The sequence below is a fragment of the Magnolia sinica genome, chromosome 11 (assembly GCF_029962835.1).
Source record: "Magnolia sinica isolate HGM2019 chromosome 11, MsV1, whole genome shotgun sequence".
In the NCBI taxonomy this organism is placed as follows: domain Eukaryota; kingdom Viridiplantae; phylum Streptophyta; class Magnoliopsida; order Magnoliales; family Magnoliaceae; genus Magnolia; species Magnolia sinica.
The window spans coordinates 30,749,530-30,765,980 of NC_080583.1; the positions used below are offsets into that span (position 1 = coordinate 30,749,530).

General features: G+C 39.6%; 1 protein-coding gene across 7 annotated transcripts in view; it reads left to right on the forward strand.

Moving 5' to 3' along the window:
• LOC131219002 (cyclin-dependent kinase C-1-like) overlaps positions 1–16,076 on the forward strand; it is a 119,242-nt gene extending 103,166 nt beyond the window's left edge. For 6 of the 7 annotated variants that reach the window (XM_058213951.1, XM_058213953.1, XM_058213946.1 and 3 more), the window contains 2 exons: positions 14,123–14,241; positions 15,106–16,076. In XM_058213951.1, coding sequence (XP_058069934.1) covers positions 14,123–14,241; positions 15,106–15,847 — 861 coding nt within the window. In that variant the 3' untranslated portion in view covers positions 15,848–16,076. The remainder of the gene's footprint in view (positions 1–14,122; positions 14,242–15,105) is intronic. The other variant, XM_058213948.1, reaches the window with a different exon arrangement.
• Positions 16,077–16,451: the final 375 nt, after the last annotated feature.

Here is a 16,451-nt window from a genome sequence, read left to right on the forward strand (position 1 = left end):
CCTAGATCCATATCAGCCACAGACTGTGACAATTACGCAGTACCCATGGATGGGTGTATTGATTCAGTTCGGAGAGTATGAGCACCAGTGTTATGTTAGGGAGTATCTTAACTGGTATCACTCAACTATGACCTGGGCACAATATTGTCGATTTGTGGAGTAGCAGTACTATTCCTAGCCCCGTCGAGATGGAGACAATGATTACGAGCCACCACGCAACTCTATGTGGGTCTAGGCCACAACCAGTCCCCATCATTGATATGTCTATTTCTCAATTTTTACTTCTTTTGCTTTTCAATGAATTGGTTGTGTTTTTATACATGTCTTTGATACATTTATGTCATGCATTCAATTTAAATATAGTCGCATTAGTTCAGTTAAACATCGTATAGCTTAGGACCCTATACAAAGGAAATTTATTATGTGCACCTTTTTTTTAAAGATGTTATGATTTAAAAGTGTGTATTAAGGGCTTTTTTAACAATCCTTGAAGTTTCATTAAAAAATTCAACCATTTTCCCAATGTTTCCCCATGTTTCCCAAAAAGTGCAATAAATTATGTGATACAAAGGATGTATCCCGTGCAATAACCGATACGTATCTGTATCCCAAGGGTGCGATACATAGCGCGATACCAATATTTCGAACACTGAATGTAGCTGCCTCGCCTTGTAGTCATGGACCGTACATCAAGAACGTTAGCAATTTCGGATGATCTAGTTGTTGAATGTATGCCCAGATCTGGTGGAGATTGATGTGGATCACCATGAAAGGGATAAAGGTCGACGATGTTGAAAATGAGACCAATCCTCATTCCTTTGAGTAGTTTAAGTCAATACGCATTTAACCCAATCTTCTTAAGGATAGAGCATGGGCCACCTTCTTGTTCTTCAGTTTGTGATAAGTACCCATTGGAAATCTCTCTTTCCGCAAGTATTGATCATTAACACTTTTGATGTTGGGTTGAACTTGTTCTTGTACTTCCTAGATATGGTTGACAAATTCTTCAGCTTCCATACGACTCTTTCCCGGGTTAGGAATCGGTACCTGGTCCAAGATATGGTTCAGGTTTCTTCCATAAACCACTTCAAATGGAGTCTTTTGAGTGGATCGGCACTTAGAATTGTTGTAGGCAAATTCGGCTTGAGGCAAGACAAGATCCCATTGTCGTGGGTGGTCACTTGCCAAGCATCGGAGTAAATCGCCAAGAGATCGGTTGACAACTTCAGTTTGGCTATTGGTTTGTGGATGATAGGCACTTGAAAATTGGAGTTGAGTACCCATATGTTTCCACAAAGTTTGCCGAAAGTGGCTCACAAACCATGTGTCTCGATAGGATGTGATAGTTCTCAGAAAACCATGGAGCTGGACGATCTCTTTAAAGAAGATGTGAGCAATGTGAGAGGCATCGGTAGCTTTCCCGCATGGAATAAAATGTGACATTTTAGAAAAGTGATCAACTACCACGAATATAGAATTATAACCTCGTTGTATTCTTGACAACACAAGCACAAAGTCCATAATAATGTCTTCCCATGGATGAGATGGAATAGGCAAGGGTTGGTATAGTCCACAATTTTGTTGCCTGCCCTTAGCTCTTTGGCATGTCATACATCTATGAATGAACTGTTCTACATCTCAGTTCAACTTTTGCCAAAAGCAACGCTCGCAGACCATAACAATTGTGTTATCTTGACTAAAGTGACCTCCTAAGCCACTGTCATGTAACTCGGCCATGACTAGGTGTCGTAGAGATCATTCTGGAAGGCATAGTTGGTTAACCTTAAAAAATACCCATCTACAATGGCATATATTTTTTTTTATTTTGTCCATTTTTACACTCTTCCCAAATATTTCAAAAATATGGGTCAGTTTTGTAATTTTCTGGCAATAGATCAAATCCAATCACCTTAAAAGATAAAGTCTTGAGTGATGGGGACATGACGCACGCACGCACGCACACGCACGCCGCCCCCCTACGCACGTATGCCAGAAAGAAGGAGGGCCCCACCGTCGATCTGGATCGATGATGCTGGATCAATGATGACGTCCAGGGAGAGCCTCCTAGTTAAAAGACGGAGTTTGGTTCATTAAAGTGGGCTCGATAGTCAAGTAAAGCCCATCATGGGATCTCATGATCGGGGCCCACTAGTCTGATTAATTTCATACTTTAGGTTTTATTTATTTATGTTATTTCGAATATCATGGACGGATTAGATTTCTTTGATTAGTCTTTATTTTAGTTTACTTCATCGCCAAGTAATAGGTTGAGCACATGGCGCGAGTTTTGGGGTATAGGGTTTGCTTATAAATAGACACCCCTTATAGCTTTTTCATTCATTGAAGTTGAACAAAAATTCCTTCGTGTTTTTCTGCTCTCTGAGTTTCTGAGTTGTTGAAAAATTCAAGTGGGTGCGAAGCCCTCCTTTTTTGAAGGGCTAACTATCGTGGTGTGAAGCCACGTCTATCCCAATCCGCTTCTATCTTCTATCATCCATATTTCTCCCATTCTATGGTCATCCTCGCTTCAAATTTGCTTGTTTTGCAGCCGTTCTTCTTCCTACAACCAATTTCCAGAATCTGGCCCTGCAGGAGGGCTGAAATTTCGACGGAGCACTCCGCCCAGACCGCACGTCGGATCGCCACGAGATTTGGAGGGTTTGTAGTCCCCCTAGCTGACCAGAGCCTAGAAGGCCGTTTTGGGATTCGAACCCCCAACGCACGTGCGGCCAGCCTCCTGTGCACGTGCGTCAAGCCTGGGCCATAGTCCGCATGCGGGAGCTGTTGTTTGGTTCAGGTTTTCTTCCTATTTTCTCCTTTCACACCAGTTTTTCATAACCTTAACCCTGGATTGCGTGATTTCTACTTTGTTTGCCCATTTTCTTACCCTAGGGTTTTCTGAATTGCAATTTGTGAATCCCTTGGATTAGGGACTGATTGTTGTGCATGTGTGGATGATTGCTATTTCCCTTTGAGTATCATTTGGTCCATAATTTTACTGATCCAGTCCTAGCCTGTGTAGGCTTGGACCCACGCAAATTCCCCTTGCTTGAATGATTGAGCTTTTGTGTGGGATGTGGAATTATTATGTGATTGTTTTGAATTAGTGTGATCTAAGCCTGAGATCTTGCATACCATATTTAATTTTCATGTCCTGCATCATTGAGGAGATAAGATTTTCGACGAAGTGCATCCGCAACTTTGTTCATTGTACCGACCTTATGATGAATTATGAAGGTATGCTCTTGTAAATAAGAGACCCACTTAACATGCCTAGAATTTTCTTTTGGGCATTGAGAAAGTGGAGAGTCTCATGATTGGAGTACAACACAAACTCCTTATGAACTAAGTAGTGACACCAAAATCACAAGGCTTGCACAATGATGTAGAACTCAACATCATAGGTAGAATAACGCTTCCTAACATGTTGAGTTTCTCAGTAAAGTAGGTAATTGGGTGTCCCTTTTGGCTTAAGACGACCCCAATACCTTGTAACGCTCCGAAATCCGAGGGTCGAGCAGATGCCCAACTCTCGAGTTCCAACACATCACTTACGCAACACAGAAAATGAGCACATTAAACATGAATGAGATTAAGCTAAATCAGCATATCACACTCCAGATACGATTAAATTTAAGCAAGCGGAAGACTGTGATAGATATATCAAGCATATAAACTGTTGTAGGTCCTCAGAGTGTGAACATGTTACCAGGTTAAATATATACATGTATACTCTCAAAATGAACAAAATGAATATACATGTGTTCCAAAATACAAAATAACAGGTGTAATGGCATTTATCAGCATCCCTGTAACCCCGTCGATCAGAACATGGTCTACATAGACCCGCCTGATAGCTGCATATAGGAGAACTCCTCCTCGACATCATAGAAGTCAGGCTCTGTCACGAAAGCCTCGTCATCATCTGTAACTACAACAGGGTCTGGTTGGTGTTTTAAAACACAGTCCCAGAGTGGGAGTGAGTGATCGACTCAGTAGAGCTATAATGCAAAGGTTAACATGTTATCAACTCAATCAAGCAGTAATGATAAAGCAATACAACAATCATATCTTAAGTACTCTTGTTAATGCAGGAATGGTATGTGATAATGATGTATGCCCTCGCCTACACTCCCTCAGCGACATCATCTCACGATCGCGGCATGCACCACTCCGGACACGTGCACTTCCTCGCCAAAGCACATGCAATGCATGTATGATCGTGTTAGCCCAATTCTTAATTAGGTTTATTCAAACAACATATTCAGGAAACTAAGGTACCTCCCTTTTTATCACTTACCCAAACAATGATCCATCTAGGGTCGTCAATCCTAGTTAGTCACATACGATAGATAGTTCCAGGTCACTACGGAGAGGCTCGTCACCTCAGTGCAGGCCTGGTTTATACTCTAGTTTACTACGGAAAGGCTCGTTACCTTGACGCAGACCTATATATGCTCGAGGTCACTACGAGAGGCTCATCACCTGATCGTAGGCCGACAGCACGAATACAGTGTCTCATACCACCGTATTCAGCTCATGAGTCTAGGTTGCTCACTGGACACTACGGGGAGGCTCGTCACCCCAGCGTAGGCCAACAGCTCGACTACGGTGTCCCATACCACCATGCCCGGCTCATGAGTCTTAGCAGATCGTGGTACCAAGGTTAAATGACTTTTCATTGGTAAGTGGTACCTTAGATTCAAGCAGTTGCATCCATACATGATGAACACACATTAGGCCAATCAGGTTACTTGACAAGCTCGATTGGTACGAGCGCACGCTAATCTAATCGACATGGAGCGCATACGCACTCCGTGCGGCCTAACCATTGTCGATAGTCACCGTACGACTCGGATTCATCGAACGTGTCCGTGTGGCGAAGCTAAGTCAACCACTCGGTCGGAACCTGTTACCGATTGCCTGGACTGCGTATCAGTCCCAATCATACTCCAACACAATAAGCATTCATATATGGTAGTCAACACAACACTTTATGACCAATTCAAATATAAATCACATTTGAGCATTTTAACAAACACATAGTGCATATATCATCATACATAAGCATTTCATACATGGATCACTAAGCCTAATGTAAATTACATGGAGAAATCTATGCGAATAGCTAAGGTGATTGAAAATCTTATCTCAACACCTTTAATAAATATAGTTCATCAAACAATTACTCATTCAGACAATTTACTAAACACTTAGACTACACATTACAACGTACATTTAGTATATTAGTTATAACATATATTATGGCGAATCCTTTCACAAAGGAGTTGCCACACATACAACGATCATGTATTCTCAATTAATAAGCATGGCAAGCACAAATCATAATTCCATATTCATTCAGATATTTCAACAAACACATAGAATGCATTATATTTAACCTAGTTCATATATATGTGTAATACACGGAAAGCATCGTATCTAAGCACATATGACAACAATCAAGTTAGTCACAAATCATTACTGACACTGAAAGCCCTGAAAACCATAACCTAAACATTTATAGCCCGCACCTTTCGCCTGTAAACTCGTATCGAACTCAGTTTGTACACTAAGTCTTTGTTTATGGCACAACGGCAACCTGAATCACGAAATAGGTTAGCTATTTTGCTGATTCTACTATTTGGATTCCTAAATCAGATTAGGGTTAGGATTTCTTACCCAAAAACGGATTCGGAATCGCCGATGTAGTGACATGGGAGAGGTGATTCAGCACGTGGAGTGGCGAGATCGAATCCTGGCTACGATCTCTCACTTTCTCTCTCTTCTCCTCACTCTTTCCTTCTCTTTTTCCTCTCTTCTCTCTCCTAGGGTTTGGAATTTCGTATGGAATGAGAGAGGGGTGGGTTTAGGTCCTTATATAGGCCCAGAACTGATGAAAATGGCCCCAGGGCCATAGTATACTTAGGTTATAGCCAAAGAGTGGCTGTTTCGGTCCAACGGAGCTCATCTGGAGGCCCATTTCCAGCATACAGTCTGGGGAAAGTTCCCTGACATTGGATCTATGCCAGGTTAAGATTTCGGTCCGATCGGATTTGTGGATCGACTGTGGAGGACCAGTTTCAGTTCAACGGTCATCGTCACTCGATCAGGGCCACAAGTGCACTGACATGTGTAGGGAAATTTCCCTGATCCAAGGGTATAATTGGGTCAGAAGGCCCGCAAGCGAACGACCCAATTCACTTAAGTTTGAATTCAGTTTCTAAAGATATTCACGTTTCTCACACGCTTTGCTCCGGGCTCAAGTTGTGCCTTTCTGGATATTATTTAGACTTGATTTTCGAGATGACTGTTAAGCCTAGTAAGGTGGTCATACTCATATAGTTTCGCGGGAATTGGGCTTTCGACGTGCGGTCCAGGTTTGATATGGAGTTTCGTGATGCTCCCGAGAGCAACCGGGTTTTGAAATTGACCCTACGTTCTTGGGTAATGTAGCGCTAGCGATTCTACTAGTTTTGGGTCTTACAGTTCGTATAGAAAGCTGTTCAAGCTAATCTGCTTATTAATTCAGTTTAGTGCTTAATTAATTTGCGTCTAATTCCTAAAGAATTTGGTCCTTAGTGATTTCTGCCTGAGGTGGTACTCGGGTCTTTGTACGGATTTTTCCGAGACGTTACAATACCTATGTGGGATGTATCACATTCTACCTCAAACACCTCATTAAAATTTGGCAAGGCAAGCAACGGGTGCTTTAGTTAGTTTTTCCATAGTTAAGTCGAAACTCTCTTGGACTTCTTGAGTCCAAGCAAAGATTTTTACCCTTATGCAATTGGTCACGGGGGCAATAATACTACTAAAGTTCTTAACGAACCGTCGGTAAAATGTATTTAGGCCATGGAAGCACCGCTCTTCAGTAACCAATTTTGGAGTCGGCCACTCTACAATTGCTTTGATCTTCTCCTCATCAACCTTAATACTTTGAGATGAGACAACATAGCCTAAAAAGACTACATTGTTGGTCATGAACGCACACATTTTGAAGTTGACATAAAGCTCTTCCTTTCGCAAAACTTGCAACACTTAATGCACATGGTTAGTATATTCATCATCAGAAGAACTAAATATAAGAAAATCATCAAAGTAAACAGCAACAAATTTTCCAATAAAAGGTTGTAATACTTGATTCATGAGTCTCATAAAAGTGCTAGGTGTATTTGACAATCTAAATGGCATGACTAGCCATTCAAAATATCGGTATCGCGTTACGTATTGCATCCTTGGTATACATATACATATCGGTTATCGCATGTGATATATCATTTGTATTGGATAATTTATTGCACTTTTTGGGAAACATGGGGAAACATTGGGGAACTGGTTGAATTTTTCAATGAAACTTCAGGGATTGTTAAAAAAGATATTAATACACACTTTTAAATCATAACATCTCAAAAAAGAAGTGCACATAATAGGTTTCCTTTGTATAGGGTCCTAAGCTATGCGTTTTCTGACTGAACTAATGCCTATATTCAAATTGAATGCATAACATTTAGAGTGTTTGTGATGATGATTTCATAAAACACTTATAAATACTTCAAAATTAGTCTCAATGGATAGCTGGTGGAAGGGAAATTTTGAAAAATAAAATAAAATATTGTAATAAATTTTTAAAATTAAAATTTAGTTTAAATGATTTTTATTTTTTGAAAATTGACCAGGACTTAACAAATCAGTAGAACAGCCCTCATACATGCTTGACGTCATGTTTGGAGTGTAACATTGCAAGTAATTTGGAAGAAATTGAGGAAATTTAGAATTTTCCCTAATTTTTCCCAAATCGGACCACCTACCCTCAAATTTTGAAATTAGAATGTATGTGATGACCATTTCATCAAATACTCCTTGATACTTCGAAATTAGTCTTAATTGATAGATGGTTGAAGGAAATTTTGAAAAAGACGTGGAGAATATGAAGAACCATTGGATATCGAAATCAGAGCTTTAATTCCATGATTTTTCATGCAAAACATGAAGAACCAATGGATTTATAACCATTTGATATTGATTTAACATAATTTCAACAAAAAAAGGATTGAAAATTGAAAATGCTCACCAGATCGAACATGTGGGATATATCGGCACTACCTATGCATTTCGTATTGCATAGGTGGGATACAAGATATATCGTGGGATATATCGGCCAATATCGTCGATATTTAAAACATTGCTTTCACATGGAGTGGTTGTACGCTCCCTAGTCTCTTCCCCATCATGTTGGTTTAGGTATTTGGTAGATCGCGTAACAACCTTCTTATCTTTGGAGGTTCCAACATTTGAACCCTTCTCAAAGCGCCTAAAAGAAATCCGTTTTAATTGTTCTTCCGCTTTCAAAGCCTTTTGATATGCCTCTTCAAGATTACTTAGGTGATGGAAAGTTATCTCATCATGGATGGATGATTTATCTTGCTACCAATTGATCATTGGTTTCTTGTAAGTTTACTTGGCTTAAATATTTATACAACTCCTTGGTATAATTAGCCACATCTTGATCATTCTTTTGTCGGAGATGCTGAAACTTTCGATACAAAGTTTGAGAATAGTCGAGAGGGAGGAATTTATCATTAACTTTAATTTCATTTCGGCCCATGTATTGATTCGCCGAGTTTGTCTTCGTTCACGACTTGGTATTGTTGCCACCAAACTAAGGCATGGCCCTTGAGTTTTGTAGCAACAAATTTGACTTCCCTCTCTTCAGATAGATCTTTCCATTCAAAGAAAGTTTCCAAAGAAGCAACCCAATCACAATAACATTCGGGATTGAGTTGTTAACCATAAAAGTTGGGGACGTCTACCCGGATGCTCTTGTCAGCATTTTCTAGAGCAAATGCAAGTCGTTCCATGACCCAAGTTGATTATTGTTGTGATGGAGCTTTGATAGAACTTGAAGAGTCGGAAAATACTCCTTCATCGAACATATCGGGAACATCTAATGGTGGCCGCATATGCATAGGAGGTTCTATCGGTTCATTCGCAAGGCTTTGATTGAGGAGCCTACGCATAACCTCCTCCATCATATGTTGGAGTTGGTTATTGGCTTGTTTCAATTCCTCAACTTCGGCACGCACATGGACATCTTCAAGTGGAGTCGTACTGTGGCGTTGGCCTCATCCTCGCACCATGATGATTGACTTGCTCTGATACCAATTGATGTCGATTCAACAGGCAAGAAAATAGAAAATGCAAGACATTGGTAGAGATAAGAAAATAGAAGATGATTGCTTTGCTTGAAAATAGATGTAACAATACACTATAGATGACTTGGGGATTCATTTACCCAAGGTTGGGGTTCACTCACCCAAATACAAGAGGACTCACTCACTCTAGAAATAATCAAGGGATCTCACAAAAAGGAGGAAAATGCACTAGTGCCCTTTCTTCTCATACCAATTTACATTTATAGAGAGTATGAGGGGAATTATCATCATGGAGAGAGAGAGAGAGAGAGAGAGAGAGAGAGAGAGAGAGAGAGAGAGAGAGAGAGAGAGAGAGAGTCGTTGGGGGGTGGGACCCAAGGAGACCTTGGCCCCACTCCCCTAAGCAGAGCTACATCACATTCTCTTTCTTCCACATCGCCTTCCATTAATATGCATAGTGATGGGGTTTTTATTTCAACCGGCAGGACTACCTCCATTCCATCTAAAAAATCGTATTGAGTGGCACTTGTTGCAATGCGCACTGATGTTTGGTAGGCCTAAAGTGCACAAGGAAGCATTTCTTACTAGTTGTGGTAGGTCTTGACCATCTTTTCAAGGATGTAGATAAGCAACTTATTGGCGGCCTTGACCTCACCATTCATTTGTAGGAGGTAGGGGCTCAACCAATGTCTCTTGATTTTGAGCCACTTTAAGGAAGTCTTTCACTTTCTAGCTTACTTAGGGTGTCCCACTATCTGTGATGATGATCTGAAGGATCCCGTAATGGCTAATGATGTTATTCTTCCAAAATTTTACCACATGCAATGCTGTTATGGTGGCATAAGATGTTGCCTTTACCCATTTGGTGAAGTAATCGGCGGCTATGAGAATGCACTCGTGACCGTAGGATGCTTTCTAACTTGAGAGGTATTAGAGAAAACTGCAAGAGCAGAATGATCATTAAGAGAAGGAATTGGTTACATAGTTTTCTTTCTGCTTTCCTCACTTTGCACCAGAGAATAAACTTGGTCTAATGAAGGGAGTTCATATTGGTAAATCTGCACACATGTCAACTCATATTCAGAATTCAACCCAACCAAACAATCAAATATCTTGTTCTATTCAACCTGTTTGGGATGTTAAAACAAAAATCCTCTACTGATCTGAGATTGCATAGAATTAAGTAACCATGGGTCCTTACTCATGGCTGAGTGGTAAACTCTATGAGTTTCAACACTGAAGTTATGGGTTTGAGTGCCCATTGTGGTGTGTGTGGGTGTGAGTGTGTGTGTGTAAAAAAAAAAAAAAAAAAAAAGTAACCACAACAACGCCATCAAATTTTTGTATTCCCACTTATCACATGAGCAATCTTCCATACTTGGTTCTCTAACCTGTCCATTTACATACCCTAATTGCCCACTGACATACATCTTGGGAAATTGAGACCATTCAAGGAAATTTGTGCCATGTAACTTGACGGTTGTGATTTACACACTGCGGTTGTCGCCGCCATAGATACCTATGGTAGGAACAACATTTGAAACCCCAAACATGGACATAGATGAACTGGTAGCCCCAAACCTTGAAGTTTACATTTCCCAGAAGTTTAATGGTGCTAGTTAGAGAAATCATCCACCAAAGCTGATAAAAGATGGGCCAAATCTGATTGAATGCCATAAATCAATCACCAAATCACCCTTACAATTGTAGATTTAACCCAAAGATAATTTGTACAATATTAGTAAGGCTCAACACAAGAAATCAGCAAATCCAACAAAAAAAAAAGGCTGAAACAACACTATTTTTTCATCACAAATCTCTAAGAACGAAATGAACTGATTCTTATACCTAGGAATGGCAAATGATGAGCCAAATGTAAAAATACTGTTACGGGAATGCACGCACAAGAAATCAAAACCGGTCCACCATTTCTAGACTTCTCTATTTCAAGAAAAAAGCCCTCAAATATTTACTTAAAAATGATGAAAAAAATCATAAAAATCATCGTAAATCCACCCCTCTTGAATTGCGCCTTTTTTCCTTTCAGGGACCTTGTCGTCCATACACTGTTGACCTATGCGACGTGATCATTGCTCGGAGTATCCCTGATATTATTGAAATATCCCAGATATTATCTGTATCTCCAGCTTGACGATACCGATAACATTAGTAGTGATACCGATAGCATTGGTAGTGATACCAATAACACTAGTAGTATTAGAAATTCCAAGTATTAGCGATATATCGCCAATGTATCAATATTGCCAACGTATCGCCAATATTTTTAATTATGTAAATTCCAGGTGTCACATGTATCTCTAATGTAGACAATATTTTAGATTGTGTAAATTCTAGGTGTCGCTTTTATCGCCGTTGTATCAGCCATATTTTGATAATATCACCAATGTATCGATATCACCGAAAATTTGTTTACTAAAAAAAATTCCATTTCAATTTTTTTATGGGAGCATGGCCGTATGATGAAATGCATATTTGTATGCATGCATGGATGGATGGATTTATGTATGCATGCATGGATGGATGGATGTATGTATGTATGCATGGATGGATGGTTGGTTGGATGGATGTGTGTGTATTTGCATGTTTGCATGGATGAATGAATGGATGGATGGATCATGCATGTGTGTTTGTATGTTTTTATGTACATAAATGGATGGATGGTTGGATGGATGGATGGATCCACCATTCCCCACGTTTCCTCAACGTTTCTAAGAGCAATGTTCGAAATATTGGTATCGCATCCTTGGGATACATATACGTATCGGTTATCGCATGGGATATATCGCTTGTATCGGGTAATTTATCTCACTTTTTGGGAAACATTGGGAAAATGGTTGAAATTTTCATTTAAACTTCAAGGATTGTTAAAAAAAGACCTTAATACATGCTTTTAAATCACAACATCTCAAAAAAGAAGTGCACATAATAGGTTTCCTTTGTATAGGGTCTTGTCTTACTGAACATATGCAACTATATTCAAATTTAATGCATAACATTTAGAGTCTATGTGATGATCATTTCATCAAACACTCCTAAATACTTCGAAATTAGTCTCAATTAATAGCTAGTTGAAGGGAAATTTCGAAAAAAAAATATTTTAATAAAATTTTAAATTATTTTTAATTAAAAAATGATTTTTTATTTTTTGAAAATTGACAAGGACTTAAAAAATCAATAGATCAACCTTCATACATACTTGATTTCATGTTTGGAGTGCAACATTCGAAGCAATTTGGAAGAAATTGGGGAAATTTTGAATTTACCCTAAAATTTCCCAAATTGGATCCCCTACACTCAAATTTTGAAATTAGAGTGTATGTGATGACCGTTTCATCAAATACTCCTAAATACTTCGAAATTAGTCTCAATTGACAATTGGTTGAAGGAAAATTTTGAAAAAAACATGGAGAACATGAAGAACCAATGGATATCGAAATCAAAGCTCCAATTCCATGATTTTTCATACAAAACATGAAGAACCAATGGTTTTGTAACCATTTGACATTGATTTAACATAATTTCAACAAAAAAGGGGATCGAAAGTTAAAAATGCTCACTGGATCGAACATGTGGGATATATCGGTACTATCTGTGTGTTTCGTATCGCACATGTGAGATACAAGATATATCGTGGGATATATCGGCCGATATCGTTGATATTTAAAACACTGTCTAGGAGTCAATGGTACATGCTTTTAGGCCCCATTAAAGGGAAACTTATTGTTTGATTCTTAATATGCAAATATGCATCTTTTCGCTATTATTTGATTCTTATATATGTGAACATATGTATTTTGGCATCTGCTGAAGTTTCACTGAAAAATTCCACTGTTTTCCCATGCATTTCCAGGAATTGATGATATTCTCTGCAATATCGATATTGTTTTTGTATCCCCAGCTAGCAAAACATATAATGATACCAATACTTCGAACACTGAACATGATGACATCAGTAGTGGGTCCCACCAAAGATAGTATCAATCAGTGCATGGGATTTTCTCTAATACGGAGAAGAGTTTTTAGATGTAGATAGGAATGAGGGATAAAAGATGAGAGATCAAGGTAAGGAGAGATTAGAAGAGGAAGAAGAAGAAGGAGAATAAGAGAGATGAGAAGAGAGAGATTTGGGGCCGCAAGTAAAGAGACCTAGGGCATCAGCCCTCTATCCATGATTTATTAAAATTTATTAAAAAATTACATATATACCCCTCAAGAATGCTTTATTACACAAAAACCATCATAACTTTATATCTCAACAATGTCTTTTTCATGCACGTGTTTTCATTGCTCTGTTGAGCTAATTTATGCCTCTCAAAAGGTTTTTGATGGTTGGGGTCCATTCTTTAGCTCTTGGATTCTTCCACGAGTTTTGCCAAGACAATGAATGCTTTTTGCAGCTGCACATCGAGACTCACCAAACACAACATCACTGTGTGGAAGGTCAGAGTTGTTCATCAGGCAGACAAACCACATGGTTCACTCGTCCTTTTATTATGAAAATGGACGGTTAAGAAAATAATGAGAAAAGGCCACATTTAATGAGCATCTGTGGCCCACTTGATGAGTGGACCATCCAAAATTTTAACCAATGGACATTCACCAAGGAGAGTGACCAATGCAAGTTCTAGATCTCACAAGTGTGATGTGTGCCACAGTGGCACATATGTGACGGTGGGGTGCTCTTCTTTAGCATTTTGAGTTGCAGGGCTGGGAATGGAATTCCTTCTATTAAGATTTCACAAGCTTGTTCTTTCTCAAATGTTTTCCTTAACTTGGATTTTTCAACTTGATTATGGAAAAATTGGGTAAATTGTAGTTTGCTCTGCTGTTGATTATTTATTTTGTTTGTTCATTTTCATTTTGACTAGTGAAAATTTCCATGTGATTCATCAGAGCTGCTTATGTTTGAAACATTTCTTCTTTTTTTTTTTCATCATCTCTTGTAGAGAATATCGGCCAAGGATGCACTTAAAGAAGCTTACTTCTTGACTGCTCCTCTTCCAAGTGATCCTAAGAGGTTCTGCTTCCCCAATCTTTCAGAGATAAATGAAGTTATGCATTGCAGGTCATATCATGGAAGTTCTCTATGCCGCTTCCTCATTGTATTAAATGTGACAAGCATGGATGATGATTGGGATTGTTGATCTGGTGGCAGCCATGTGGCAATAGGTCAAAATTTTGCAATGATTGGACGGCTCATCCAGTTTTGAGTCTTTACAGCATGATAGCAGCTCACCAAATCTGACCTATTAACATGATCACCCACCAGATCAATGGTAGCAGTGACAACACATACTTGCCATATGTACCGCGAGAAGGGAGGGAGCTGCATTTCTCTCTGAAATCTGCTCTACTTCGACCAACTGAAGTTCAAATGGTTGGGAAGATGTGGAACTCTTTTCCTCTATGTAAACTACTTGAGAATTTCTATAAACATACAGGGTTCATTGTTTGTGCAAACCACAATAAGCATAACTACAGGCATAAAATGGAAAGAAAATTAGAGGATAGAGAGAATGAAATGCATACTGACTTTACATGGAATACCTTGTATGCAAAGAAGAACCCACTATGCAATGTTTAAGGATTACATGCTTTCTTTAAAGCCTAGTTTAAGGATCTTCTTCTCATGCGTACAAAACTCCCTTCTTGAGTCTTTCTTGATGCAAGAGTGAAAAAATAATCCTATAGGGTTTTTTACACACACTCTTCTACACAACTCTCTCACTTTTCTTATGTAAGAACCTCACACATATGTAGAGACACACATGTGAAAAAAATACGACACATGACTTACGTACTCCACCCATCTAAAGGTGAGTAGCTCACACATGAGGATGGATCATACAGCCAATACAAAATCTTAGTCCTCAAGACTACGCCATTTCAAACTTCTGCAATTGCATAACCATATTGTTCCATGTCACAGCTTACCCAAATATAAATCCTCGCATGGGCCCCTGCCTGCATGTAGCACCAGATCAAACCTCCCCTCTGGACAGCCTCAAGGACCTTCTGTAGGGGCGACCAAAGACCCGCAAAACAAAGATTCCAATGATGGTGGACAGCACCTGGTTCACGGAGCTAATGCTCCAAACAACCAGTGCCAAGTTACTCGGGACAATATTCTTATGATACTCACAGCGGCTGAAATGCTGGCTGATCAAGATTCAACTGGTGGTGAGTCCCACTTGCATCATGGAGTTCAAGGCAGAGGAAGACCATGCACATCACATGCTGCAAGAAGTACACAAGATGTCGAAACTGGAGCAATTAGCGACGTTTATGGGGCGAATGCTCAGAATAAAATGGCAACTCCACAACCATTGCAGGGAGTTCAAGGCAGAGGAAGCCCATGCACATCACATGCTGCAAGAAGTACACAAGGTGTCAAAACTGGAGCAATTAGCGACGTTTATGGAGCGAATGCTCAGAATAAAATGGCAACTCCACAACCATCGCAGCATCAAAGAAAGCACATTCATAGTGGGCAAATGCATTCTGAATTGGGGGCCAGACCCAACCAGCCCAAGGACAAATCCCAGCATTCTTCTGCCACCGGATCCTCCCATGCCTCCAAATTTGTTAAAACATACCAAAGGAAGAAGGTGTGTGAAGAAACAACAAGTGAGCAGATTGAGCAATCTACAAACGATCAGGGAGTTGAATAGTCTATGCACATCACAGGGGCATGTCCCACCAAATGCTGCAATGAAGTACACATGAGGTTGGTCATGGAACCAATGCTCCAAATAACCAGCACCAAGATGACAGTATTATTCTGATACCCTCTGCGGCCAAATGCTGGATGGTCAGGATTGAGGTTGGATTAGCGGCTTTTATGTATAATTGAGACAGGTTTTTGTGCTATAACATGTGTACAAGGTTTGTTTCTTGTTTCATTCATGGAAGGAAGATATAGACATGGACCTCAACCCAAGGGATAAGAACAGAATATTGTACACGTGGGGCCCCCTGGTTCAGCGATCCAGACCATTGGTCTGTGGATGGGCCAGGCTCCATAAACCTTCTCAAGAGGACGGTCTGGACCATTCAATTTGTTGTAGACAGATGAGAATGGATGCAGCAACAATCAGTATTTAACTGATGGAAGAAAGCACAAATTAGTGGCAAGGACCTTCCAGCCTTGGAAATTTTGGAGCCAAACTTCATCTAGAAGGGGGTCCAACAGACCAACATCTAGATCACTGAACTATGGCCCAAGATCAATCTAGTTTGTAACAATTAAGTATAAATCTAGTAGATGTGAAGATT